The sequence below is a fragment of the Gasterosteus aculeatus genome, chromosome Y, assembly GCF_964276395.1.
Source record: "Gasterosteus aculeatus chromosome Y, fGasAcu3.hap1.1, whole genome shotgun sequence".
Lineage (NCBI taxonomy): Eukaryota > Metazoa > Chordata > Actinopteri > Perciformes > Gasterosteidae > Gasterosteus > Gasterosteus aculeatus.
This window is the reverse complement of record NC_135709.1, coordinates 14271995-14297176: the sequence shown is the minus strand read 5'-3', so window position 1 is coordinate 14297176 and position 25182 is coordinate 14271995. Positions and strand designations below refer to the sequence as shown.

The 25182-nt window shown below is 45.1% G+C and overlaps 1 protein-coding gene across 6 annotated transcripts in view; it reads right to left on the bottom strand.

The window, feature by feature from the left end:
- The window catches only part of LOC120812568 (SLIT-ROBO Rho GTPase-activating protein 1-like), a 62267-nt gene that overhangs the window by 12088 nt on the left and 24997 nt on the right, over positions 1-25182 (bottom strand). For 3 of the 6 annotated variants that reach the window (XM_078097810.1, XM_040168665.2, XM_040168666.2), the window contains exons 4-15: positions 10684-10746; positions 8429-8608; positions 7634-7762; positions 6893-7114; positions 6572-6673; positions 5311-5508; positions 4823-4907; positions 3353-3380; positions 2547-2652; positions 925-985; positions 290-367; positions 8-142 (exon numbers count right to left, since the gene is read on the bottom strand). In XM_078097810.1, coding sequence (XP_077953936.1) covers positions 8-142; positions 290-367; positions 925-985; positions 2547-2652; positions 3353-3380; positions 4823-4907; positions 5311-5508; positions 6572-6673; positions 6893-7114; positions 7634-7762; positions 8429-8608; positions 10684-10746 — 1387 coding nt within the window. Of the gene's footprint in view, positions 1-7; positions 143-289; positions 368-924; positions 986-1931; positions 1966-2546; positions 2653-3352; positions 3381-4822; positions 4908-5310; positions 5509-6571; positions 6674-6892; positions 7115-7633; positions 7763-8428; positions 8609-9627; positions 9763-10683; positions 10747-25182 lie in introns of those variants that run through there. The other 3 variants (XM_040168667.2, XM_040168668.2, XM_078097811.1) reach the window with 2 other exon arrangements.

Sequence of the window (25182 nt, the reverse complement as noted above, 5' to 3'; positions counted from 1 at the left end):
TGCTTACTGATGCTGGACAGCAGATCGTTGAACCTTTCCTTGGGGAACAGTGGGTTTTCCAGACCACGGAAGTATAGTTTGAGAACGCCAGCCACCGAGTTGATGTCATGATTGTTCTCGTCATCCGTCAGGGGGTCATTGCCTTAAACACAGCGAGGGAAGCAGGTCAGCTGGCTTTCCTTAATTATTAAAAATTGCACATGGTTTAATGTGGAGTACATGTGAATAACAACTCCAAAAGCAGACTAGCTAAATACGCTCATTATAACACGATAAAGTCGACACAAACCTCTTTCGAAAGAGTTCTTGATGTCATTGACTTCCAGCTGGGAGCCAGATACCCGAAATATTCCTTGATGTTGGAGGCCTGCAAGTGAAAGAAAAAGACAGACGGTGAAGAGGAAGTAAGAGGACAGACACGCATAAATCCACTCAGAAAGAAACCTCACCCGCTGTGCAAATGAAACCTACTTTAGTTGGACTTCAAAAAGGAACATCATGGTCGTTAAGCCCCTTCACTTTTCTAATTAAAGATAATTAATGAGTCAGGGAGGTCGCAATCAAGCAGTACTCGAGCGTCTTCCGGTTTGGATTTGGAGTTAATAAGGAGTGAGGTCAGGGGTCACAGGGAACTAGAATTGGTCTGCTTTTCATCTCTTTTGTACGGCCCGCTGCTGGACGACCATGACAACTCCCACAGTCCCATCGTCAATGCCTAATGTCTGCATGCATTCATACAGTGTACAAATTCATTCATTCATACAAATCTTTTAAGTCATCGCTCGTGCCGGGCTAAGCTGCCTGTCTGTCTGTCTGGCAGTGTGTTGGGGAAACTGATGTAGTGTCACTTTTTAAGTCACACACTTGGCTTATGAGAATTCATTCACGATCACTTTAACGAAGTGACGACAACAAGCAACTCACCATACAAATTTATGAAGCGAATACAGCTTTCTACCACGCGGGGAATAGCTTGTCCAGAGTCCTTTGAAGGCAAAAAACACCCACATTTATAAAACCAACAAATTCATTAATTATGGCAGCTTACATTATTCTTTCTGTACATTTGACGATATCGGTCGGGCTCACAGAAACATGATGTTAAAGGTGTGTAAACACACACGTACCCAGTGTAAGTGAAGTTGGTGAGTTTACAGACAAAGTGACAGTTATTCTTGAGACAGACTGAGGCGACCAGCAAACTATTTCTTCATGCAAAGTTTCCAATAATAATCATGAACTATCAGAAAACATACAAATATTACTGGCTGGCTGCAACAAGCATCCACAAACCGGCTGTCCAACACATTTTGATTGACCTGCGGTGCTCCTAAATATACTATATAAGTGGTGTTACGCTAGCAAACAAGTGCACGCTGTACTTAAAGGAGAGGCGCTTATCTAGAGAGCCACACACTCTGCATGGAGCTGTGTGCGCAGACAGATGAGAGGAGCAGCACCTTCTCGTTGGGAGGATGAGCATTCCTTTAACGCACTTAAGAGATGGACTCAAACCGTGTTGTGCCTCGCTGCCAGCTGGTGAGTGCTGGACAGGGACCGGCTACATGCCTTTATTGATACAGTGGATCTGTTAACAGCCCTCGGGTGTATTCATGCACGGTCCAAACACAGTGATCGTGGCAAAATCGAGTATGGATCAGAGCCGTGAGCACTGGTGCAGCAGGATCATGTAATACTAAGTGGTTCATGCCAGGTAAAAGCAATGAAACTGAAGATAACATTTGCTGCAACATCTTTGTTAATGGAGAAAAGCTTCTATTCAGTCCACTTCAGTCTGTTCAAAAGAAGTTAAGAAAGAAAATACAGCAAACACAACAAGATAGTAGAGGGTTGTTAGGGCAGGACAGATGGAGGAAATGAACACAGGCAAGCAGCGAGGGACCAACCCCAAAACGCTTCAAGGTGTCTACCTGATGTTGAGCGTGTGAGTTCCGTCGTCCCCGGCTACAGAGAATTGTCGCAGAGAAACAGAAATAAGAGAGAAAAGCAATACCCAGATTAGGACCAGAGCAGCTGCCCACCGAAGCTTTTACCCTCATTCAAAACCCCAAAAGGAAACAATGGGAAGTGGACCAGACGCGGCCAACAGCGAGGAGGAGGAGGACGCACAACCTATCAGTCTGGCTTCCTGCTCCCTGACTGCCGTTCGTTCCGCTCTGTTCTCTGGCTCTCTTGCTCCGGAGACGGGAGGCAAGAAGCTCTAGGGGGGACGGGGCGGACGCCAGGTCAGCAGGGAGTCAGGGGAGCTGACCGAGTGCCATTCCTCTCCTCCTGCGGCCCCCACCGGATCAATCAGAGCCACCCCCCCCCTCTCATGTCAGACCCAGGCGACCACTGAGCTCGTAGACTCATGAGGAAATGTCTCCACAATCCAAACAACTGCGTTGTTGTTTTTGTGTTAGTTTGCCGGTAAAACAAAGCTGAAGTGCTTTGGGGGAACCCACCAAAATGGCCAGAAAGCTAGAGCAAGACAGAAATAGATAGGAGGAGGAGTGACGTCAGGCGGGCAGACTGGTAATGAGTACCTTGATAAATGACTCCAAATTGCCATTAAACAACCTAACATTAAAAACTGAGCGGGGTCTAGCCCGCCGGGTGCCGGTGAGGGTTTTGAATGGCCCATTGGGATGTCTAGAATACAAAGAATGCATTAGAATAAGTAAACAATGCAGTGTTCTTTTCACAGTGGTTTACAGATCCTCACGTAACCTCTATGTTCAAAAACTAGAAGTGAAGTTGAGCTAACCACTGAAACCCATAAATTCACTTTTTCTGTCCTGATCCTGTCTATTCTTTCTTCTCACAACATCACAGGGCAGTGAAATAAAACCGCTGAGAGCGATGGAAGTGTCCGTGCTTTCTTGGTATATAAAATATGTGTTTAAAAGGTTCTGCTCAGAGTTACATAAATGTCTGGTTTTGTCTGACCAATAGTCCAAAACCCCAAAAGACATTCTGTATACAAAACCAAGAAATACAACAAATCTTCAAATTGGAGGAGCTGAGAGTAATGATTTTGTGCCAAACAATAAACAATTATCAAAGTAGTTGCTCACTGACTATCCAATGCCATGGCTGATAAATGTTATAACTCTGCGGCATCGTACCACGTTGGGCTAAAAACAACATGGAGGCCGGTACTGCTCGGTGCGCTCTATTTATTTTTTTTGTAGTTAGTTTTTTCAGAGTTCAACCAGCTCATCTGTCCACAGTTGACAAGACATAAAATGTCAAGAGGCAAACTGTCCTAGCTGCAACACGTCGCTGGATATACGTGTCTCGGATATGCCCCCCCCCCCTCCCCGTCGTGAAGTGTGTGCGTGTGCTTCACCTTGTGGTCATGTAGTCCGCTCTGTGGCCTGCGGATGAAGAGGAGAAGAGAAGTGAGGGGAAGTTAGATGTGCGGACATGCCGGAGCCTGTCTCCAAGGTCCCCGCGGTGCATTCTGAGCACGGCTAGTGGAGCATCTGACGCCTGCCATCTTCAGCAACATGCACGCATGCACACATACATACATACAAAACTGCTCACAGCTTTAGCTACAGCACATTGACTGAAAGAGACCACACTTTGGTCACATCAAAATAACAATACAAAACAAACATCCGCTAGGCACAAAGTTTACAACTCAGGCACAAAGCCTCACCGATCACTATGGAAACACACAGACAGGTTGAGAGCGGCAGAGTAAGATAAAGCACATAATGGCTTCTAAATGTTTTTTTGGAGCGAACGTTTGTGTGGCCATCTGTTCCCTTGAACAGGATCTGACCCGTCTGGGTGTCTGGGTGAGTCATGCTGCAGTTCAGCTCATTGACAACAATGATAAAGGAGCGTGTGGGAGAAGCAGGAGGCTTTCCTCCTCCTCGTTAGCACACGCCTCCATTAGTCATTAAGGGGGCCGTTTGATTCAGTGTGTTTACATGATGGTATAATTGGAATCTTTGCTTAGTCGGACTATGCTATCTTTCGGGGGGAGGTGCTATTATCCCAATATAAATGGCAGTGAATAAATCGAATCATTGGCCGGTACGATAGGTGGCGCTGTTTTCATTACAACTAGTTGTGATACAGCCATTTCCGCTTGACCGCTTCACCACTACCAACAACAACCAACAACAACAACATCAGCGTTACGAGAAAGATGGCGAACGGAGAGCAAGGTGAAGCTACGTCCCTCTACTATTTGTGCATGATGTTAATAGGAGCACAGCGAATGCGAATGGCGCTATTGGCTGATTTGATAACGGAGAGAAGACGCCGTCGGGATCTCAAGCATGCGCAAAGACGCAACGTCCAGTTCCTTATCCGATTCACCGTTACATGCCGCAATAGTCGAACTATCAACTGGATCGGATTGAGTTATCCAGGGGTGTTAGTCGGATCGTAGTCGGACCGCACATAGTCGGACAAAGGTGTTTACATGAAACGGATAATTCGATTTCAGTCCAACTAAGCCAGTTATTCGAATCCATGTAACCACGCTGACTGAGAACACCAGGAATGCTGGTTGGAACCATGACTGACTGACTGACTGACTGACTGACTGACTGACTGACTGTGGAGCAGCTTGAGGAGATCGCTCCGATGCAGCACACCGTAAATGACCACCGCCCATCTAATGCATGGCGGGGCATTAAGTGGGGACCAAATATATCACTAAGACGGATAATGCAAGTTAAAAATCTATTGGAAGTACAGCCGACATACTTTAGCTGGAAGAAGGCGACAAACAAACTTGGGGAAAGTGGATTTAACATTGAGGGGAACAGTGGTGCTATCGAAGTAAGCTTGACTGTACCTTCACCAAGTGTCCTCTTCAGCAAGTCGTGTTTGGCCTGCAGTTTGGAGATGAGATTACTGCCCTCCAGAAACTCCCGGAATTTCTGTGGAGAATTGAGAGTATTTACACGGCGGCCCCGAGTGCCAGCCAGAGCACTCGCTCTTAAGACAGCAATCTGGGATAAGAAAGACGAGGGCAAAGGACACCGAGAGTCTTTTCAAAGCTTTTATCAGAGCACATCTTCACACTAGAACACGATTGCGGTTAGCCTTCCCCTCTGCCAGCTGATCAAATATGTGGGGGCTCATCGCATGATTCAGACTTTTGAGTCCAACAAAATTTACATGCAAAGATTTAGCTGTTTAAAATCTCTGTATTTTGGTGACAAAGTTGTGTAAAACGAATTTAAGCATATAATGAGACAAGAGAACTACGAGATGTCCTCTCCTTTTAAAACGCCCATGCCCATGAGAAAGCCTCCTCTTCGCTTGGACATCTGCACTCACCATGAAGTAGAACTGCTCGGTCTCCTGCTGGTTGGCCCTCCTCTTGGCGATGCTGGGCTTGCTGAGGTACGTCTCTGACACTGTGGACTTGACAGACTCTGTTGATCGGCTGTGGTGGAAACACTCGGACACGTCGTAGTCCTCGATAGTGACGATGTCCTGGATCGTGGTCAGCGTGGCCTCCGACGTCTTCTTGATCTGGTGATGCAAAAAGGGAGACGGGGGTAGAAGAAGAGTTGTTTCCTGTCAGAAATGTCCTGATTTATTCTAATAACACTTATGACCTAAAACGTTATTGAAAAGACATTTGAAACATTTTACGTTGTCATTTAAAATCCTCGGTCTGTACAGGGTCAACACAGCGACCATTCTGTCTGGCGTATAATTAACTCATTGACCCAGTTAAGTCTTGAGTTTAGCTAAACTAATATCAATATGGGCCATTTGGGATTTAAACAATTGCAGAACAAACAGACCCAGGAAGAGAAAGAGATGAAGATTGAATATGTTAAGAGGATGCAAGCAGAGAGGAGGAAGAGTCTAGAGACTCAAGCATGTGAGCAGGAATTACTGATGTGGAAACGCTGCAGAGGGAAAGAGGTCATGCTGATGTAGAAAAATAATATTTACACGTGAATCAAAAGTTCACCTAATGGACGTGATTTTACTCTTTACTTTTTACCCAGCCCTTTAGCAGCCACGCTATTTCAACCGCTTTGTACGACAAACCAACAATGATGTAGTGATACTCGAGCATGCAGCAGACAGATCTAAACAATGGGCAGAGAAGCATCAGAGCAGCACTGGACGGATTTGTGCAAATAAGAGCGAGAGTGAATTCTACCGATGGGAACTGAAATGGAGGCTTCAGAGAGGTTTGATGGCTACCTGCAGGGCATAAAGTGTGTCTGTGTGTGGGAGGGGGAGATATACAAAAGAACACTTTGATTCTTCAGACATCAGCAGCAGCTGTTTCTTGTTTTTCACCTTGGGTAACTTCAGGCTGAAGTAAACTTTTACTTTTTAGTAGCTGTAAAGTTCTCGTCATCAACAAAGAGCAGCGTGACAAAACTCCTTGTCAGTAAACAATGCCGGAGCGGCAGAGAATAGTTTTTACATGTCTGAATCCCACAAGCCACAATTACCTGTGTAATTGAGATGCACCAATCAATCAGACAAAATTGTCCGTTTAACAGCTGATTGGTCGTAACCGCTGACCAGCAAATCAGTATCTAATATTTTTTTGTCAGCTCGTCGTTACCTCCTCGTTCTCTATCTTGAGGGTAGCCAGGCGGGACTGAAGCTGCTGGAACCTCAGGATGAGCTCTCCATTCATCGCTGGCTGCACCGAGATCTGACACACCTGAAAAAAGAAGAAATAGAATTAGAATAGAAATACATCGTAAATAATCGGGATCCCTCTGAAGGAACATCCTGTAACCTCTGGTTTAAACAAGTCACGGGGCTCATCTTCAAAGGCAGAGCAAACCACGAAACTTGAAACTCATAAGCGTATGGCTTATTTTTGGAGGTTTAGTTCAGTTCATCGTCGCTGCTCCATGTGTTCTCAACTACTACGTACCTCGTCTCCCATATGAGACTGGAACTCAAATTTTGCCGGTGGGCAGAAGGCTGTGGGGAACATCTCCATGAACCTCTGGCGGTCACTCCGCGGGTCCAGACTGTCCACGGCGTTCTCTATGATGTCGAGACCCTCGTGGCGTGACGTCTCCAGGTTGTATTCGGCCGACAGGTAGGTGCGCAGGGCCCGGTTCAGGCTGGCATGGTACCCCAAATCACAGCACTGGGAGTGAGGAAAGAAGAGGGTCAAGAGTTTTTCAGTTATCACAAAAGTGGATAAGCTGCTTTAGTTTGGTGCTGCACTGTAAATTCTGTCCAGAGAACTTTTAAATCAGGCCCAGCAGTTCGCTGGTGCACTTTATTTTTTAACTTGAACTTGTATTACTTTATTTTTAAACCCATAGCCTTATACTACTAACCCATAGCATTATATTTAATTTTATTCCTCGTGCACTGTTGTCATTGTACTGTCTGCTGTCAAATACTACTACTTGTCTGCCGCCAAGTCAAATTCCTTGTATGTCTGACATATTATGGTAACAAATGTTTCCGGATTCCTGATTCCTAAAGTCACCAGTGTCTCCTCTGCATTTAAATCAATTCTGTCTGAGGAATAATGGGTCTCCACTATGAGGAACACAGAGAAATGAAATCTACCTAAAGTGACAACAACGTCAGTGTCCTGTTTATGCGAGGACGCCTCCACAACAGGGCGGACACAAGCGTGATGTCACATACTCACATCGATTAGGTCCGACAAGTCGTGGATGTAGTATTTGAAAACGGAGGAGTTTGACGCTTCCAGTGTCAGGAGGTACTCGTTCCGCGCTTTGATGGACTTCAGCTTGTTCTCGGTGTACTTGGCTTGGCGCTGTTGAGAGAATTGAGAGGTGTAAAATGAGAAAAAACAATAACTGAGCGACAATAAGTTTATTTAATGCGTGGAGAATTTTTGTGCTTTTGTACACGTCTCTACATGGAGAATGGAGGTTAGTTACATAATGTCTAAAAATAGCAACAAAAAAAAAGGAGGAGGAACGGAAAAAATACAAGGCTAAACTAAAAACAGCCTGCGTGCTACAGTTCAAACAGATACCATCAACTTCACACTGCCCTTCCTCACTACCAGAGCAACACGAGGCTGCTGCACAGTGACCATCCGTTGACCGACGGGCGCCGACTCTGACACACCGAACAATCGTTCATATTTTTAACACAACCCAAGAGACATCCCAGGAAGGGCGGCGTTCAAAAAGCCATTGGATTATTTGTCACAGGGTTCCAACAGAGAGCAGGCCTGTTCTGAGAAAACAAAGCCTGCTCTTTGGCCGCGACAATGCGTTCAGTGTGTTTCGCTGTACTCGGGTCAGCAGGACATCTTTGAGCGAGTCGTGGAGGGTTTTTTCTTTCTTTTCAATCAATCGGTCATTTTGTTGTGTTCAAGACTACCAAATGAAAACCCCTGATGAAAAAGTAAACGAATTAACCAAATTTCAACGCAATTGTCTGAACTGGATTCTAAGTGTGAAGGGCGTACCTTCTCTTTCATCTTCTCGATCTTTTTCACAGAGCTGCGCCTCTGGTATTTGTCTTCCATCCGGATGCTGAAGACCTGCTCTCCTCTGCTGATCTGCTTCTCCTCCTGCTTCTCAGCCTCTTTCAGCTTGCTCTCGGCGCTGATGCTCTCCGAGTGGTACATGTGGTACGTCTTCATCACCTGGAAACAAACAAAAAGGGTTGAAATATTCATCATAAACAGTCTTCGTTGTTGCAGTTGATGCAAGTTGATTAGCTCATCGTCATGCGCTGATATTTAAGGATTTCCGTCCCATGTGGCACCCTGGTGGCTCTCGTCATCAGCATTCATTTCTGGTTCACATGCAGAATCATATGCTTCTTATACAACTTAAATAGAAACAAATCTTTTAGTGAAGGTCATAATGGAAGATAATCAAAACCGCTTCCGCCTCTTATGTCATCACACTGTAGCTATTCGGCACAAGGGAAGTGCCTTACCGTCATGGTGAGCGGCCGATTAGAACTATTTCCTCCAGTTTGAGTCACCGACCTCCAGAGACAGCGTTACTCATACATAACATGGAACCATTGGGGAGGGTGACTCAATCGTTAAGTAGCAGGTAGACGAGCAAACACAAACAATGAGCTCTTCACGAGAGCTGTGGTCTCATTAACAGCGGCTCAGGTCACCGGGGAGGACGGGGGACCGGACAGATGTGGGGGCTCTGAGGACAGACTAATCATTGTCTGTGGGAGAAATATTGGGTCCATGATGCCAACACGTGCATTGAAATGAACAATTGTGTAGATTTTATTTAGTATTTAGACAGAATGCACATCATTTCCCCTAATGGAATTCTGGTGTTGTGTATGCAAGAATAAAACTATTAAAAAGAAGTTTTAAATGTTTCAGCGATGTCAACTGGAACAAAAAGCTAACTTGTGACATTCTTCTGGAAAGACACACAAACAGCTGGCAGAGCAATGAATTGGAAACAAAAACACATAAAATACATGACAGAAAAAGGCGTCAATATACGACATCTGGGTTTAACCTGGAATTAAACTAACCAATAAATTACAGCCTTAAACCCGATATATACAGTCCCTTGTTTGCACAAGACCTCAAGTTCAGCACAAATAGCGACTCGCACATCCCAGAATCTAAACATCGTTCAGTTATTTCTGTACGAGTGGAACAATGAAGCAAAGCCAGACCTGTCTGGAGCCCTCTGCCTTGGGTGGGGTTTGGCCTAACTGGAACCAGTTCAGAGATGGGTGACTGCCTTTGGGGCCTGTACGCCTCACTTACTGCTCTGGAGTCCGCCGCTGCAGTGTTTACTTTGCCGTTTCCTTTAGAGGGACGTATTTAGAACCGGAGCAGACCTGTTATTTCATTGGCAGAGGTTGACTTCGGGACTGCGGCTGTCTGATGCAATAGCTACTCGGATTGTATGTGTGCATGTGTTATCGCGCATGTGTCTTCCCACAGGGGCTAAACCAGGTCAAATGTGGTGTGGACTGTGGTGTGAGTAACGCGCATTGAGCTCAGAGTAACACGTTTGTTGTGTTGGAGCAGCACGACTATCGACTGGAAGTATAACTTCGGTAATACTCGCACAGAGCTGCGTTCCACTCAATGCCTTATTACCCGCCCGTGCTAACTGCATGTCAACTTAGCAAGTCGGCTAGCGGGGCATTAACCAAAGTGGAATCAGCTATATATCCATCATTCTAACTGCATTTCCCCAGTTTAGAGTTTCACACGGACTGAACTACTTACAGCAACGGCATTGAACACAGGGGAGGAAATGAGAGCAACTAGCCCCCCTCCCCACAAAATAATTCATCCTCAGGGTTCAAAGGTCGGCAGTCACTGCCAAAGCTTAACATTATGTGTGTGGCCCTGCATGAATTTGTTTTGAAGAGCAAGAAAACTAAGCTGATGAGAGCTATTAAAACAGGACAGCACAATGAGTTACGCGAACATAATACCTCAGTTTTCCGGTTAACTTTTTTTGTAATGCTATATAAGAGATTAGATAAGACTTCCTGTACAGTTTGAGGAATCACTTCAGTAGTTCGCGGTTTGCTTCCGAGTTCAGCACTTGATCCTTCCAACACCTTTAAGCTCAGAGGTTTAAGACTCCGAGCTGTAGTAGATGTTAACTTACAAATGTCTGGAAGTTAAGCGGCTCACTGAGGTAAACCCGTCTCACCCACATGTAACATACCTGCATCAGTAAAAGAAACAGGGCAGTCATTATTACTTACTGTGTACAGCTCATTTAGGACCTTCATTAAGTCTTCCTGCAGCTGAAAGGCTATTTCCTTGCTCTGAAAAAAAAAGAAAGAACAAACAATCAGACCATTACAAGACATTCCTAAAACACCATTATCAGTCTTCACCCCATTTAAATAGAAACAGTGGCTCTATTGATCATCCCTGTCTGCAATGAATTAATCTAAAACACGGAAGCAACAACTTGTCTGTTAAAGGTTTTAGGGTTACTATATATTACGTTTTATTCAGATTATGGACAGACATTGACCCGGGTTTGAATGGTACAATACAAAACAGTGGATTTATCATACTGTGTCAAATACGAGGTCGCTGACTGAAAGTGGTTTCAGCGTCAGAGCGGCTTTTCCATCGAACGCAGCTCGAGTTTCACCGTCCATGTGTTCAACGCATTATCTGGTTTGTACGTCTCAACGTGAAAGATTTTCCCCCTGAATATGTTAACTCAATCAGCCGTGCCACAAGGCTTAGGCTGGATGATGTTACTTTCTCTAACCCACTTATCCTTAGACAGATCTCATTCTGGGAGCCGCACCCAGGCAGAGGCTGTAAGAGGGTTCTGTGGGGGTATTGAACCACCCGGTGTGGTGAGATAGACGGAGTGACGATGAACCTCTGATGCAGTGTGGGGGGGTTAAAATGACCAATAGAGCTGGAGTGAGATTTCAATGAGTCGGTTTTAATGGTGTCCGGCATGTGTGCACACAAACGGGTTTTACGCAATAAGCAGAGCAAGCTAGCTGGCATACATTTATTGAGGACATTTATTGAGTACAGTTGCCAGACCCAACCCTAGATTTCAGAGGTGTTGCTTCATGCAACCTGTGGCAAAAGCAATGTGTGAGAAGTCCAACTTTGTAGAACCTGCAGGGTCCAGTATGCCAACTTCTCCAACTCAAACGCATGTCTTTGTCACACTGCATGCACGCAGTTGTTCAAGGCAATAAGACCCTACACGTTGGACTGCGTAGGAGTCACCAATGCCGCCTCTCGCACGAGGCTTCTGAAGTGTTGCCAACAGGTAAGAGGTCGCATGCACGCACGCACTCTTGTTCTTCACAGGTAAATCGGTCTGAGAATATGAATAGACAGCAAAGAGGATTAGCCTCTTGGCTGCTGGGCTGCTGTCTGAAATGAGGGCGGCCTGCTGCGTGACCTGTCTGGTGGGCAACGTCTTCCCAACCGCTACCTGGTTTGCCGCATTGCCGCTTTAGAGAGCAAACAGCCTGTAAGCCTGGATAACCAGCTTTGAACGCCAAACTTGGCAAAAGGCAAACACCGGCGTGTTGGGGAGTTCAGACAAGGGAACTACGCAAAAATCTCTGGAATTTGGTGATTTGCGGTTTGATCTGGTCCCGAGTTCAGGGTCGTTCCTTCATTGTGTCGCTCATAACGTGACTCCCATCACACACACCTAACGTCTTCTCAAACTCTCAATGTAATGCAGCAACACACACACACACACACACACACACACACACACACACACTATACCTCAAATTACACAAAGTGATTCTCCCCCCGCCCCTCCCAGAAACCCTGACATGCATTGGGGGCCTTTCACTAAATGCCATGTAGCTCGATTATTTGATGGCATCAGGGCGGGGGGTTTCTAGTTCGGGCTAATTCATTGAAAAGATCACGCCATCTGTATTCCAACCCCATCAGGAGGATGAAACGTCCCCGGAGAGGAGACCCGTAAAACAGTAAAGGGTTAGCTGATGCATTTCATAAAAACAAGCATTTAAATGGCTGAATATAGTTTAACGATTTGGGAAATAAAGTTGTATTTACAAAGGAGTGAGAAGAGAATACGTCCGTTGCACGTTAATGCATCAAGTTAAAAAATCATAAATAAATGTGTGTTATGCCTTTTAATAGACATTTAGGCTTTTTATGGTAGGAGAAGCACAACTGTCACTAAGAACATAAAAAATGGCTCTGTTCTTTTCAGGCAAGTCATGCCATTGGGGATGGGGGGTCTGCAGGCACAATAGCTGCACCCTGAAACTGAAGCAAGCACAAGCTTTGGCTGAGAAAAGTTCCAAACTGCCTCAAGCTTTGGGATCTCCACCTCGTAGCTGCAGCCACAGAACGGGACTCCATGACCAAAACAAGTAGCCCGCTGTATGAATAATAACTGAATACAGTTCTAGTAAGCAAAAGGCACCCTGGAGAAAAGCTGCTGTTGTAACAGCCCAGAGAAGAGAGTGCAGGAAGGCTGAACAAATCTGGCGGAATACAAAACTTCATATTCACCATGACATCTATAAAGAGCGCCTCCGGGCCTACAATTTAGACTTAAAAAGTGCTAGGGAAACATTCTTCTCCAACATCATTAACAACAACACTAATAAGGCAAAAACCCTATTTGAAACTGTTGACAGACTGACCAACCCCCCGACACAAATACCACCTGAACTCCATTCCACACATCAAATGTAACGAGTTTGCGTTCTTTTATACTGATAAAATTGAAGGCATCAGACGCGCCATTAATATCTCAAACAAAAATGAGCCACCCTATTTAGGCAAAAGTAACACAGCAATGATGACACGCTTTAATGCCATAGACTCTCAAACTCTAGTGGAAACGGTGACAAATTTAAAACCATCCACCTGCTGTCTTGATGCTCTACCTACCAACTTCTATAAGAATGTTTTTGACTGCCTAGCAACAGACGTATTGCAAATAGTTAATAACTCTATTCAGACAGGCCATTTCCCAAAAGCTTTCAAAACTGCAGTTATTAAACCTCTCCTAAAAAAGAGGAGCCTAGATGCCTCTATTATCAACAACTACAAATCTACCTTTCATAAGTAAAATAATTGAGAAAGTTGTCCTACAACAACTTAATCACTTCCTCGCTTCAACTGGCTGCCACGACAACTTCCAGTCAGGATTTTGACCTCTTCATAGCACCGAGACGGCCCTTATTAAAGTTGTAAATGACATCCGTCTTAACACAGACTCTGGCAAAACTTCAATATTAATGATATTAGACCTCAGTGCTGCATTTGATACTGTCGACCACTCAATACTTTTGGACAGGTTGGAAAACTGGGTGGGGCTCTCAGGCACAGTCTTAAGCTGGTTCAGGTCATATCTACAAGACAGGAACTATTTTGTTTCCATTGGTGACTTCGTATCAGAAACAACCAACGTAACGCGTGGAATCCCCCAAGGTTCAATCTTAGGGCCGACTTTATTCAACATCTACATGCTCCCATTAGGACAAATCATGCAAAAAAATAAAATTGACCACCATTGCTACGCTGATGACACCCAAATCTATGTAGCGCTATCACCAAACGACTATCGCCCCATAGATCTTCTGTGCCAGTGCATTGAGCAAATCAAAGACTGGATGTGTCAAAATTTCCTACAACTAAATGAAGACAAAACTGAGATCATTGTATTTGGTGCTAAAAAAGAAAGGTTTAAAGTAACCCAACACCTTCACTCTCTGTCCCTGAAAACATCAAATAAAGCCAGAAATCTGGGGGTTATTATGGATTCAGATTTACACTTGGAGAGTCACATCAAATCAGTAACAAAATCGGCTACCACCTCAAAAATGTAGCACGACTTAGAGGGGTCATGTCAGCTCAAGACTTAGAAACACTTGTACATGCCTTTATAACCAGTAGGCTAGACAATTGTAATGGTCTCCTTGCAGGTCTCCCAAAAAAAACTGTCAGGCAGCTCCAGCTTGTTCAGAACGCTGCTGCTAGAGTTCTAACAAAGACCAAAAAATGTGAGCACATTACACCAATTCTTAAATCCTTACATTGGCTCCCAGTATGTCAGAGAATTAATTTAAAAATCCTACTGCTCACATATAAATCACTACATGGTTTAGGGCCAAAGTATATCACTGATATGCTTCCACTACATAAGCCTTCAAGATCACTAAGATCTTCTGACACCAATCTGTTAGTGATTCCTGTTGGGGGAAAATTGTTGAGCCTGCGTGGGGTGAGGCTCTCAGGAATGTGACCTTTGATGTGAGCCGGTGACTTAAGGCAGTTCAGGGTGAGATAAGACACAGATGAAAACATACGTGCCCTGACTGACCTTTTAGATGTTGTTGATTGTCTGGGTCCATAAAGGGAGGGTCACAGGGTCACCCCTACATCATCTGCTACTTTTCCCACATTCCTCTTGAGGGGTGGGCTGTCCTGTCCTGAGGCAGCACAAACCCCCCTAAGTGTATAAAACCTCCTGTTCTCCTCTTTGACTTTGTCAGATCTTCCTGCTCCTTTTGGGGGAAGGAACATCTGTCCCTTTTCAGCTGAATTGTAGTCACTTGACTCCTGTCTGTGCTTACGACTTGTGCTGATGATTTCTGTATTCTTTATCTTTTTCCTATATTCTAGTTAGTAATGAATACTTAATCACAAAGCAAGCTCAAGATACTTTTGATTTCTCACATGGGCTAAATCCACAAATTTCCACCACAAACTTGGCGACGAGGATGGGATGGACGCGTGATCTGGACTCTGACGGACGGACAGAAGGCCATTTAGTATAGGTGATTCCTCCCTGAGGGTGAGAAGCTGCCGTCCCGACGAGACCCGGATTGCCGATCCATCCAGTTCAAGAAAAGAAACGAACAACACGCGGTGAGAAATCAAAATTATTTTTAAGGCAGACAGAGTCATGACAAAAGGGTTTTAGGCCTATCTCACAACGAGTGTGTTGTAGACAGACGTGTCTGGGTCACCTGTAGTATTCGTCACAAGGTTGCAACATCCTGTGTCTGAAGTTCACAGGCGCGACTTTGGATCGATGCAGTAGACTGAGTGACCAGAGAAAGCAACGGTCACTGACTTGCCTTAGTTATGCATGTGGTATTTCTCCGTTTGTGCGCACCTTTATAGGCGCGTACACTCCTTGTATACAGATACAGATAGCTAAATGGGTAGTGTTCAGAGTAAAGGGGAGACGGGTGATAACCATGAGACTAATATCCTGCCACTATTGTGTAAATTTATGTCAGAGCGTTATCCTGGCAGTTTGAATCAAATACAAAAATGGGTTGAATTGGGGTTTCCTTCAAAGGGGAGTTTGAGTAAGAATCATTTGGAACAGTTGGAATTGCAACTGGGGGGGAAGGAGAAGAACGATGCAGCTCAGCATGCAGGCCTGTCGAGAAGAAAGCAGAAAAAGAATGTGGTATGTAAGGCAGATTGGGAAGCTTTCAAGATGTGGAAGTATGAGTCGGAGAGAAGGGAGAGACAGAGGTTGGTAGCATTTAATTCATTAAAGACCAAAGATCCTACAAAAAGTTCTGAAATGTGTACCCCTTCTAACCCAAAAACACTTTATCCTTGTTTTAATGAGTTCCTGAGGAGATTGGTGGACACGGATCTGGACTCCCCCCCCTCCCCTCACTGCTCCTCCAGCTCCCGCCTTCATGAGCCCACAGTCTCCTCAGCAGGAAGCAGCACAAGCAAACTTTCCTCGGCTTGACAACAGCCCACCAGGAGGGAAGCCAGATTCAACCTCAAACACCAGCCAGACGACCTTTTCACCTACTGTGACCCGCTCGCAGGCTCAACAAAGGTGGGCCTTGCTCAAAAAAAAAAAAAAAAAAAGAGACGTCGTTCGATCCTGCAGCTTCTTTTCCAGTCGAGGGGGCGCAAGGGCCGATGCTGGTTCTCAGACCCTGGTCAGATGCCAATGTGACCAAGGCAATGAGCCACGTCTGCAGTCCTAAGGACAATCTTGCTAAGTTGGAGACTGATTTTCAGCCATTTGTCAGAAAATACCATCCTAGCATGTCAGAGCTGCGGCGTCTGATGTGCAGACTTCTGACACATGACTATCACAAGGTTCAGAGTGTGTTCAACACCACAAGAATGGCTGCTCGCCTTAAAGATCCTGATTGTGAGCACGGCACAGATGTGGACATTAGAAGTGCTGTAGATGCTCTCATTGTGTTGGTAAAAGAACAATTTCCTCTGAGACTGAACCTCCCCACCGTCACCTCTATGACACAAGGGCCACAAGAAACATGCAGCTCCTTCCTGGCACGCCTGACGACAGCTTTTGACACCCACAGTGGCCTTAAGCGACCTGATCCAATGGAGGCACAGCCCCTGATGCCATATGAAGTCCATCTGAAAGAACATTTTACAAGCAGAATGAGACCTGAGCTTATACGGATGGTGAAGAGATCATGTGTAACCTGGAAAACCTGTGCTCTTGCAGACATCCTTCAGCACGCTGAACACGCTGAAGATGAGTTACACAAGAAAGAGGACAAACTAAAAGGTTTTGAACAGGCTCAGTATGCAATGTTTACGTGCTTGCAGTGCCAACAATTTGCCCAAGGCCAACGTGGAAGAGGAAGAGGTTATGGAAGAGATCGTGGCAGAGGCAGATCGGACTTACGGGAGTTATGATCCAAACGTGTGTTACAATTGTGGACAACAAGGACATTGGCGAGCAGAGTGTCCTGAGCACATGAGGATGAGACACATCACACGTCTGACTGAGGAAGGCAGAGGGAGGGGCGGACCCCAGAGACGGAGCACCCCATCACGGAGGAGAAAGTAACACACCCTACACACACTCATAAACGGAACAAATAGCTAACACAACTGCACACACACACATCTTAGATTGCATGTCGAGTTATATTCAGAAATTCCCATAATTAACGTTGACGATTTCTTGCTATCCGGTAACACTTGTAGTTGACTCAAGAGCATTTGGCATTGTGTTTGAGCTCAACATCAGATGGCACACACGAAAAAAAGAAGAAAAAAAAAGACTAAATTGTAATTATTTTAGATGTTTAACTACAGTCCAAAAACCCTCCTATATGTATATGGATGAAAACTACTGGCATACCTTGATGCATTAATTACTCATGACCATGTAAAAATTGCGCATACACACACGGTAGAAGATTACATGCATGAACAGTCATTACATTGCACATCCTGTGTAAGCACAGGGCGAGATAGAAGGTATGCGGAGGTACAGCATGACCAAAAGTTGGAGAAAGAGAGATTATGGTTGAAGTATGTGTATTGGTCAGAGGAGGCTGCTGCGGTGTCTGTATCTCTCTCTCCTTCCCAAAGAAAAAAAAGAAGGTGTTCCTTGATTTTACTCTACATTTCATTGGCTAAACCATCTCACTGGGATACAGGATCTTGGTCCATGGTTGCAACAGCGTCTCGGCCTAAAGTTCAGACCGGGTGCAGAGGATCCTCATGAAGAGTATAGCGCTAGTGGTAATGTAGATCGCACTACGTTGATCACACGAGTAAGTGTACACAGAACAGTAGAGCTCGTTGAGGAATGCACATAACACGCAGACTTGTATAGCCTCCCAAACAAGAAGACATAAGTTGGTTTGTTTTATTTCTTTATTGGGCGCGGCTATAAATGGATAGGTTGTCCAGTGGGTAACCACGAAAGTCAGGTGTATTCCACAGAAGCGCTTAGGAACATCTACATAATTTATAACTCCCTGCAGGGTCGGCCCATCTAAATTATGTGGCTGATATGATGATTTGCAGCCCATCAAAGGAGGCTTGTAAAATTGATACAATTTCGCTACTTAAACATTTGGCAGAGAACGGAAATAAGGCTTGCCTACGAAAAACTTAAATTTGCTCTAGAGCAAGTGACTTATCTGGGACATGTGATCACAGCTGAGGGCAAAATCCCTCTCTCCCAAACGTATTGGGGCAATTCAATTGGTACCAAAAACAAAAAACAAAAACAAAAAAACGAATGATGAGTTTTTTGGGGATGACTTCATACTGTAGACAGTGGATCCCTAATTATTCAGAAAGAGAGGCACCTCTCTCGTTCATGGTCCACGGTAAAGGCCTCAGCGCGCATGACAAACTGACTTGGACTACTGAAGCTGAAAAGGCTTTTCAGGACTTAAAGACTTCCTTATCACAGGCCCCGACTCTGGGCCTGCTGAGACCTGACTTACCGTAGACTCACTTCATAGACCAGAAGGACTGTTACATGACATCAGTTTTGTGTCATCTTCATGGAGGACAACTTAGGCCTGTTGCCTACTTCTCCTCAAAACTTGACCCTGTTGCTTCGGGTCTTCCTCTCTGTTTGCGAGCAGTGGCAGCAGCTGAGAGAGACATTTTAGCATCATGTGACATTGTGGGCTTCTGTGATGTCCCACTTATGGTCCCTCTTACTGTCTCTCATATCTTATATGCCCAGAAGACTTCTCACCTCTCTGCTCAGAGATGGTTCAGGTATCCTACAATATAACGTAATTGTCAAACGATGCAATGTCCTTAACCCATCTACACTTCTTCCAACTGCAGATGACAGAGAGCTTCATGACTGTGTCGAAGTCTTGCAGCAGACATGCATACCAAGGCCTGATCTGTTGGACACACCTCTTCCCAATGCAGATCTTGAGCTGTTTGTAGACGGCTCCGCTTCTCACTCACCAGACACGGGCAGCGGTCAGGTTGGGTTTTCAGTGGTTACATCACACAGCACACTTGTTAGTGGCAGGCTTCCTTCACACTTCTCAGCACAGGCGGTAGAGTTGATTGCACTTGCCGAGGCAGGTAAGGCAGCTGAAGGTAAGACAGTTAACATCTTCACTGATTCACGTTATTCTTTTGGTGCGGAGCCCTTTAGAGACACAGGGGGTTTCTTACGTCATCTGGCAAGCCTATTGCACATCATACCCTTGTGTTGGCTTTTCTGGATGCCATTTTACTACCCAGAGCCATTGCAGTCATTAAACGTGAAGCTCACACCTCTTCTCTTGACCCTGTATCTGTAGGAAACAGGGGCGCGGATGCGGCTGCGAAGAAGGCAGCCTCACAGGGCTTCCTTTTCCCCCTGGCTCACATGCTTTCCACACCGACCGATCCTAGTCCTTATGCCGATCTTTCCGCACTTCAGCCTCTTGCCGGTGCACAGGAGCGTTCCCTGTGGAAACGATCTGGTGACATTCTTGAGGGCGGAATCTACACAGGGCCGGACAGTAGGCCCTGTTTGCCACGTGCTCTCTTCCACATTTATGCTAAGTTGTCTCACGGAAAAGATCACGTGGGCAAAGGGGGGATGTGCACTGCTATAAATGAGCATGCTGAGATATTGTGCTAACCTCTCCCCTTCACTCTCAGCACTGCACGGAGAGGTGTAAGCGGCGCTTCCATCCACAGCTACAGCACCACCTGAAACCAGGAGACTGGGTCCTCATTAAGGATCACTGGAGGAAGCACTGGAAGCAGAGACGCTACACAGGGCCCTTCCAAGTACCCCTGACCACGGAGACGGCAGTAAGGTGGAAGGGAAAGCGACGTGGGTCCACGCCAGCCACTGCAAACGCATCCCGGATCCAGGAGGCGAAGGAGCACATCCATCTGGTTCCGGTTAAGGGGTTGCAGGGTGGAGAGCCCTCCCCCACTGCAGTGTTGCAAGACACCAACGGGCCCAGCAGAGATGGCAGAGACGGCAGGGACGGCAGCCACCCGGAGAACAGCGATAAAAGACAGATCTCCAGCGCCAAAGAACACTCAGGAAGCATGGTTGGAGCCTGAGAATGAACATGTGCATATCACTGACGCTGGCAACATTTGTGCTGATTTCCCTCACGATCAATGAACTACAACCTCCTTATGTGAACATCACGGATTCCAGCCTTCTCCACCTCTCCAATAGAGAATTTCAGGAAGTTTCCACTGTCCAGCAAAACAATGCGACGAGACAGAGTGTTTGCTCTACACAATCGAACATGATGCATGGGTTAAAATAGAAAGTCACGTAAATGAAATTGGGTGTGTTGCCGGGTTGGGAGAAGAATATGTACTGTGTGGGTGCACGGAAGATTTGGTTTAGAAGATCCACCATTCCGGTGCAGTAAACCACGATCGTGTCAGGAGATACCAGCCCACACTGGCTCCAGCAACTGGAGGGAGACGTGCAAAAGAACTTACCAGCCTGTCAGCGAGACACAGCCTAAAACAGTACCACCTGAAATCATTTACGAGGCCGTTAAACCACAGGCCCTGACCTCCTGCAGGCCAGAACAGCCCCCACCAAAGCAACTTGGAGGCGAGGGTTGATCTCTCTCAATTGTCCGAGAGGGGGGACTGAGAAGGAGGGTTGTAAAGTTCACATGTCACGGCTGAGCTCGCCGCACTTAGGTCGCTGGTCAGTCCTGGACTAGGAGGATTTTAGGACTCAGACAAACGACACTTGCACGGTGACTCTAAGCCCTAAATATGACACGAGTGGGGAATACCGTTCTGGTGCGCTCAACCTGCAGACTGTACAACAGAACCAGCCCATTTCACTCGGCTAGATTGGCAGTATGCGTGCAAGTAAGCCTAACGTTAAGAACTTCCAAACCGTACACCACCGTACAAGCATGATAATATTGCGTTGACTATTATGAAGGATTTTGCTAACAAAAGGAATGTCTAATTGTTGGATATGTCAGCATATGCCCATTTCATCTAGAGCACCTACGCTGGTTCCTGTTTCATTCACGGAAGCCGACTGGGATGTCATGGGGTGGCCTGAGCTATCTCATCGATTTGTGAGTAATGATGAAGACTGTTACACTCCTCCATCGCATACGGCGACAACAGCGCAAAGCACAGTTGCCTATGAAGGTGAAAAGGGGGAAGTTGTACGTTTTGCAGTTAAGCGGTTCAATCATGAAAATAGACCTATAGATATTAATTAATTAATTATAGGTATTAATTTAATAATATTAAAGTGATGTTGGTTAGATTCCGGTCCATCCCTTAACCAACGTTATCACTTCCTAGGTAGTTCCTCTCTAGGTACGAGTGACTGTAGTAAATTACATCAAACACATGGTACTACAAAATAGGATGGCTCTGGACCTCGTTGTGGCTGCACAAGGCTTGGTATGCAAAGCGATTCATACTGTATGTTGCGCTTACATCTCCGATGCAACATCATCAGTTTATGATGTGGTGGCAGACACAGAACGGGGCAGTAAGGAATTGCACGACCACGACTGGAATCCGTTTGGGGAAATACAGGCATTTGTTGGATCATAGGGACCTTCTCTCTTCAAGGAACTGCTATGGGAATTAGGGGGCATCAATCTGTCTGTAATTGTTATAACCCTAATTGTAACTGTTTTAAAGCTCTTGTAAGGAAGGTTGTTAGTACTCATGTATCAGTTGAACACACAAGTACTACTATACGGTGTCCGGTTCAGAAATGGACTCCATATCCATACACCATATCTGGATAGCTCTGACAGTGATGATGAGTGTGAGGATTGTGTGTAACTAGACAGCATGTATGGTGTTAATGTTTAGCAAGAGTTTTCAAAGTACTTAGAAGTTAATGATGTGATGTTCTGAATCTTCGTGAATTTACACCACTGATGTATGCTCTAAGAGTTTTTTTTGTTGTTTAATTTTCTTTCTTAATTTCGTTTTGGTTGTTGTTTAGAGTTTCTTAAGTTGATTCCTGATTGTCAAAAATGACAAAAAGAGAGGGATGTTGGGGGAAAATTGTTGAGCCTGCGTGGGGTGAGGCTCTCAGGAATGTGACCTTTGATGTGAGCCGGTGACTTAAGGCAGTTCAGGGTGAGATAAGACACAGATGAAAACATACGTGCCCTGACTGACCTTTTAGATGTTGTTGATTGTCTGGGTCCATAAAGGGAGGGTCACAGGGTCACCCCTACATCATCTGCTACTTTTCCCACATTCCTCTTGAGGGGTGGGCTGTCCTGAGGCAGCACAAACCCCCCTAAGTGTATAAAACCTCCTGTTCTCCTCTTTGACTTTGTCAGATCTTCCTGCTCCTTTTGGGGGAAGGAACATCTGTCCCTTTTCAGCTGAATTGTAGTCATTTGACTTCTGTCTGTGCTTACGACTTGTGCTGATGATTTCTGTATTCTTTATCTTTTTCCTAATATTCTAGTTAGTAATAAATACTTAATCACAAAGCAAGCTCAAGATACTTTTGATTTCTCACATGGGCTAAATCCACAAATTTCCACCACAATTCCCAGAGTAAATACAAATCATGGGAAAGCATCATTTAGTTACTATGCAGCAAACAGCTGGACTAAACTTCCTGAAGATTTAAGACTTGCCCCAACTCTGACCACGTTTAAAACAAGACTGAAAGCTTTTATGTTCAGCTTCGCCTTCTGCTAAATTTTTACCTACATTGCACTTTTAACCTCTGCTTTTAATTAAACAATTTAAATAAGATTTTAATTTATAATTTTATTTGCTGTTTTTAATTGTCTTTTAATTCCTGCATTTTATTGCACTTTATTGTATGAAATGTTATGATGTGAAGCAGTCTGCCTTGTGTATGAAAAGCGCTATACAAATAAAATTGCCTTGCCTTGCCTACATGTAAAGCCTTCAGGCAGAGAGCCTTCACATCTTCCGCCGCAAACTAAAGACACACTTCTCTTCAGACTCTACCTCGACTAAAGACTAACAAATTGTAGCACTTAAATTGTACTTGTAACGTCACTCATCTATAGCAAATTGTAAATTGGCTTATTTGAGGAAATTGCACTTTCTTGTTTCTTGTTCTCCTGAGTTTGTACCCTATGGTTGAATGCACTTATTGTACGTCGCTTTGGATAAAAGCGTCCGCTAAATGACATGTAATGTAATGTAATGTAATGTAATGTAAAATACAAGATCTGTCCAAGCATAAAGACAGAGAGGGTCTACAATGTAAAAAAAAACTAAAAGGAAAAACTAAAATGGGGTGTATCTAAAAGAACTTGTGGCTGTGGCTTGTTTTTGAAGAGTGATCACAGTGCAGCACTGAATAAATAAATGCACATGCCAAACGAGTCAACCGGAGGATGTTGACACCAGGGCTACTCGACTGCTGGTTCCACCTCACAGCATGAGACCTGAACACACACTGAAGTACAAACACAGGGCTTTGATGTGCTGGTAGGATGACAACAGTACAGCTGTCTCCACGAAGCGGAGTGGAAGCCCACGTAACATGAAGAGGTGGGGTGGGGGGGGTGGACGGACTTCTCTGTTTGTGCCTCGTTACTGACGCTCCGCTGAGATCAAAGGATCAGGGAAGCTTTTAATTAGAAGGCGAGCGGCGTCTCGGCTCCCCTGTGAACACGGCGACCTCACCCCAGCCGGCAGAATGTCACTTGAAGAAACTGCATAAAAGCAACAAAAAAAAAAAAAGCAGAACGGGCTAGACGCTGCAGATTCCAAAGCAAAGATGATCCAGATGGAGCGATGATAGGATGGGTCTGTTTGGGAAGTACAATACCCACCGAATTGTGAGCGTTCCACGATGCGTTTTTGATTACGAAAACAGGTAAATCAGCATCTGCGGGAATCAATCATTCCGATCATCAAAGCGTGTGATGCAATGAGAGGCACATGTAAGCAAGTGGATCAATGTCTTGTATTACACAGTCTGGTATGAAACCATAAGCCTTTAAACGCTAGCAAACGGGGATGACCGCAGCAGCTTCCCGTTTGTGCTCCGGGGGTGTGTGGGCGAGTATTTAAAGACCACGCCCCCATACAATCAGATGAAACCACAACCATTAAGAGACGTTAATCACTCTGAGAACGAAAAAAAGAGACACACACTTTCACCTTTTGAATTGGCATGGTCTGGGTTTGCAGTTGAGTTGAGTAAAAATAAAACATGAAGAGAGGCGGACCAGAGATAGAAAAAGTTTAACTGACGCAACGGCGCTCCTCTGAAGAAAAGCCACTTTGTAATTTAGGCCTGCGGTGGGCTTATGTGACTTCCGCAGCAGAGGAGCTCCCAATCTTTTAGGGAGTTGTCGTCTTTGTGGTGAAAAAAGCGAGCGGAGGCCCGGTTTCAGCCATGAAGCCGCAGTCCTCAGACGGGAGAGTGGAGGCATTCCGATCTGAATCTGTGGTGGTTCCTCCGCTCTAATTCACAATTCTAAACCACAGCAGGCCAATAGAGCTCCATCTCATCAAACTAAAAGCTCCCATACTGTACGTCTGCATGTCATGCAACTAAATATACTTCGTTGTGAAATTAAAGGGGTGGAGTGGAAGTGAAAGAGTGGTTGGGGACACGGCCGCACAGTTTGACCCCCATGAAAAATCTGGATTGTGTTAGTGGAGAGTTCAAAGTTCTGTTTATTTGTTGATTAAAGAAAAGTCACAGCAGACCTTTTCTAATAGGGGTCAAATATCAGTACAATGCTGGGGGAAGCAGAGGCAGTTAAATGAGACTTTTGGGGCATATATATATCAAACGTGAGTGCTGAACATAATTCACGTCAGACCAGAGTGAAATGAGGTGTCCGTAGGTGAAGAAATGCTGGAAACGCAGCAATGTTTAGAATTTAGCAAAGGTACGATGTACGCTCTGTTACACTGCACATTTCCAAATAGTTACATTTTTCACAATTGTATGTGTCATTATACATTATTTCAAATTAATTTTTTTCAGTCCGTTTGCTTTATTTTTG